This window comes from Nicotiana attenuata, unplaced genomic scaffold (assembly GCF_001879085.1).
Source record: "Nicotiana attenuata strain UT unplaced genomic scaffold, NIATTr2, whole genome shotgun sequence".
Classification (NCBI taxonomy): Eukaryota; Viridiplantae; Streptophyta; class Magnoliopsida; order Solanales; family Solanaceae; genus Nicotiana; species Nicotiana attenuata.
In genome coordinates, this window is record NW_017670235.1 from 738,128 (window position 1) to 741,739 (window position 3,612).

Consider the following 3,612-nt stretch of genomic DNA (forward strand, 5'->3'; position numbering starts at 1 on the left):
TAGAGCTTGTTTTGAGTGTGGCGACACACGCCATGTGGTGAGGGATTGCCCTAGACTTAGGAGGGGTGCACCTCCACAGGCTTCTCAGTCACAGCGTGCTCCGCAGAGTTCCCAAGCTATGATTACAGCACCAGTTGCTACCCCACCTGCCCAGCCAGCTAGAGGTGGAGGTTAGGGAGGTAGAGGTCTCCCTAGAGGGGGAGGCCAGGCCAGATATTATGCTCTTCCTGCCCGTACTGAGGCTGTTGTCTCTGATTCTGTCATCACAGGTATTGTTCTGGTCTGTCATAGAGATGCATCGGTTCTATTCGATCCAGGCTCCACTTATTTTTTTTTTGTCCTCTTATTTTGCCCGGCATTTGGGCGTATCTCGGGATTATTTGAGTTTTCCTGTTTATGTTTTCTACTCCTGTGGGAGATTCTCTTATTGTGGACCGCGTTTATCGGTCGTGTATTAATGCTCTTAGTAGTTTTGAGACCAGAGCCAATTTATTATTGCTCGGCATGGTAGATTTTGATGTTATCTTGGGCATGGACTGGTTGTCGCCCCATTATGCTATTCTCGATTGTCACGCCAAAACCGTGACGTTGGTTATGCCAGGTGTACCGCGATTAGAGTGGAGGGGTACATTAGATCACACTACCAGTAGTGTTATTTTATTTCTTAAGGCTCAACGAATGGTTGAGAAAGGGTGTGACGTGTATCTAGCTTATGTGAGAGATGTCAGTATTGATACCCCTACAGTTGATTCAGTCCCAGAAGCGCGGGATAACTCTAAGAAATTTAACATAACAAAATCGAAAATAAAGAGGAATAAACTAAAATTTTGATACAAACGATTAGAGAAAGAGATGATACACTAAACTAAATATATAAATATACTAAATTTAAGTTAACAAATTATAAATATTTTCGGAAAAGCATTCTCATTATTTTAGCAAAAACTATGTAGAGAGATCAAAAATTCATTTAATAGAAAGACATAATTTATTGAGTAAAGTAGAGTAAATTAAGAATAACTTTTATTCGACCTAAACAAAAAATATAAAGAGAAGTAGGAAAAACAAGACAAGTGGAAAACAGTGTAGATTATAAATGTACAACCTGTTAGAATAACAAATCATATTAAAACAATAAAAAATTAACACAAGTGCAACTGAAGAATGTACATTTAGCAACTGAGTCTAAGTGAAGGCTCGAACCTGCGCCCACGCTTCCAAGTTGAACCCTCTATGCCGCTGCTCTGCAGCTTTCATTTGTGTCAAGAGGGTTCAGTTACACTAATAAATAGTTGTTTTACGTTATTCTGATGAAATTCACATATGAAAATAACTAGCTTTTTCAGTGAAGCGGGTTCAAGTGACCCCCTTGCTCTTAGGTGGGTCCGCCCCTGGTTGCGAGCCATCAAATATATAAGTACTGACAGGTTTTATATTACGAGGTACAAGAATGAGCACACATGCGGGTCACAACATCTTACAGAAAAACATCCGCATGCCTCAGCGAATAACATTGGTGAATACATTCATTCTAAGTTTGAAAAGGGCAGAGGTCCATCTAACAAAGAAATTATGGAAACAGTTCGTTTAGATTTGAGTTGTAATGTTAGTTATTGGAAGTGTATGAACGGATGTCATATTGCAAAGGCTATGGCAAGGGGGACTCCAGAGCACGGGTATGAAATTTTAGATGCGTAACGCTACACACTTAGGAAGGCAAATGAAGGAAGCAAGATGGCGCTGAAGCTTGATAACAATGGGAAGTTTCAGTGCTTTTTTGTAGCTTATGAAGCTTTGATTCAAGGATTTTTGTTTATGAGGAAAGTCATAGCTGTTGATGGGATATTTTTAACGGGAAAGCATCGTGGAGTGTTGTTGTCTGCCGTGGCACAGGATTCAGAGAACCATATTTTTCCTGTGGCATTTTGTGTAGTAGACAAGGAGTGTAATGCCGCATATGAAAAAAATTTTGAACAATTGTCCAGCATACACCCCGACAATGTTGAGTTGTGTATAATTTCTAATAGGCACATAAGCATAGCAAATGGGATCTCAAAATTTTACCCTCAGGATCATCACGGATTTTGCTTGAGGCACCTTGCTGAAAATATTCGCAAAAAATTTCATTGCGGAGATTTGCTTCACCATTATTATTCTGCAACTAAAGCATATAGGATTGATGAGTTCAATGATCATTTTCAACAAATCAAAGATAACGATACAAGAGTTGCCAAATATCTTGAGGAGGATGTTGGGTTTCACCAATGGAGCAGAGCGCACTTCCCTAGTAACAGGTACATTAATGTGAACTCCCCTGGTATAACATCTTTGAAGGTGTTCGAATCATTCCCTAAGATGTTTGAAACATCTCTTAAGATGTTTGACACATCTCTTATGAAACTGGTTACTGGACTTCCCAGTTCAAACATCTTACAAGATGTTTCAAACATCTAAGAAGGTGTTTCAAACATCTTTTACGATGTTTCAAACATCTCTTAAGATGTTTCAAGCTTCACATGAAACATGTTATTGCATTCCCATTTCTGCAAGATGTTTGACCCTTATTGCTTATATTCCAAATTCTAAAAAGGTCTTATATGTCCTTATTTCAGGTATGAAGTATTGACCACAAATAATGTTGAGTCTGTTAACTCAATGTTTCTACTCGAAAGAGAATTCCCCATCACTGCCCTATTTGATGCTATTAACAGGAGGTTTGCTCAAAAATTTCATGAGAGGCATATACGGTTCCTTGACACTCCAACCATTTGTGTCCCTTCAGTTAAAAAGAAGATTAATAAAAATGCAACTTTGGGCAACAGGCTATTGGTCCATCCAATAAGGCAACAGGTGTTCAGCATTAACGGTCATGGTGCGGTTGCAAAGGTTGATCTACGCAACAGAGCATGTTCTTGTAGAGAGTTCGACCTAGACAAAATACCTTGTCCACATGCTATAGCAGCCCTTAGAGTTGAGTTTGGTGCTCAATACGGAACGAGCATTTATGACTATACTTCTGACTTTTATTATATAGACACATGCGTAAATGCATATGTCATAGAAATTCATCCGGTGCCTTCTGAAGAATGTTGGGAGGTTCCTCCTGAGCTTGTTGAGAGAAAAATACCTCCATCTTCATGTGAAATTCAACTGGGAAGAAGGAAGACAAAGCGGATTCCAGTAAGTGGGGAAGTAAAAAAGAAGCAAAACATATGCTCCATATGCAAAAGGACTGGCCACAAAAGAACTACTTGCAAGAAGCGAACGGAAGGAACAAGCAACTCCATTGTGGCTTAGTGACTTTGTTGTTGTACTTGTTTTGATAATTTGATGTTGATGTTATTGGAAAACTAAATGATATCTAGATTTTTATAATCAACGTATAATTATCCACAAGATCATTAGGTTGACGATCAATCATTTGAAGTATTAAGTAGGTTGATGTTTAATGGTAGTTTGATATTTATGTTGATGTTATTATGTCCTTGGGATGTTTCAAACATCCTTGGGATATTTGAAACACCAAACGCAGATGTTTCAAACATCTATCAGGATGTTTAATATCGATTGTCGTTAAATCTACAAGATCAATAGGTTGATGATCAATCATTT

The 3,612-nt window shown here is 38.5% G+C and overlaps 1 protein-coding gene across 1 annotated transcript; it reads left to right on the forward strand.

Moving 5' to 3' along the window:
• Positions 1–1,734: 1,734 nt before the first annotated feature.
• Positions 1,735–3,297, forward strand: LOC109236374. The gene is made up of 2 exons (XM_019402548.1): positions 1,735–2,294; positions 2,613–3,297. The coding sequence occupies exons 1-2, from the start codon at positions 1,735–1,737 to the stop codon at positions 3,295–3,297; spliced, it is 1,245 nt and encodes a 414-aa protein (XP_019258093.1).
• Positions 3,298–3,612: the final 315 nt, after the last annotated feature.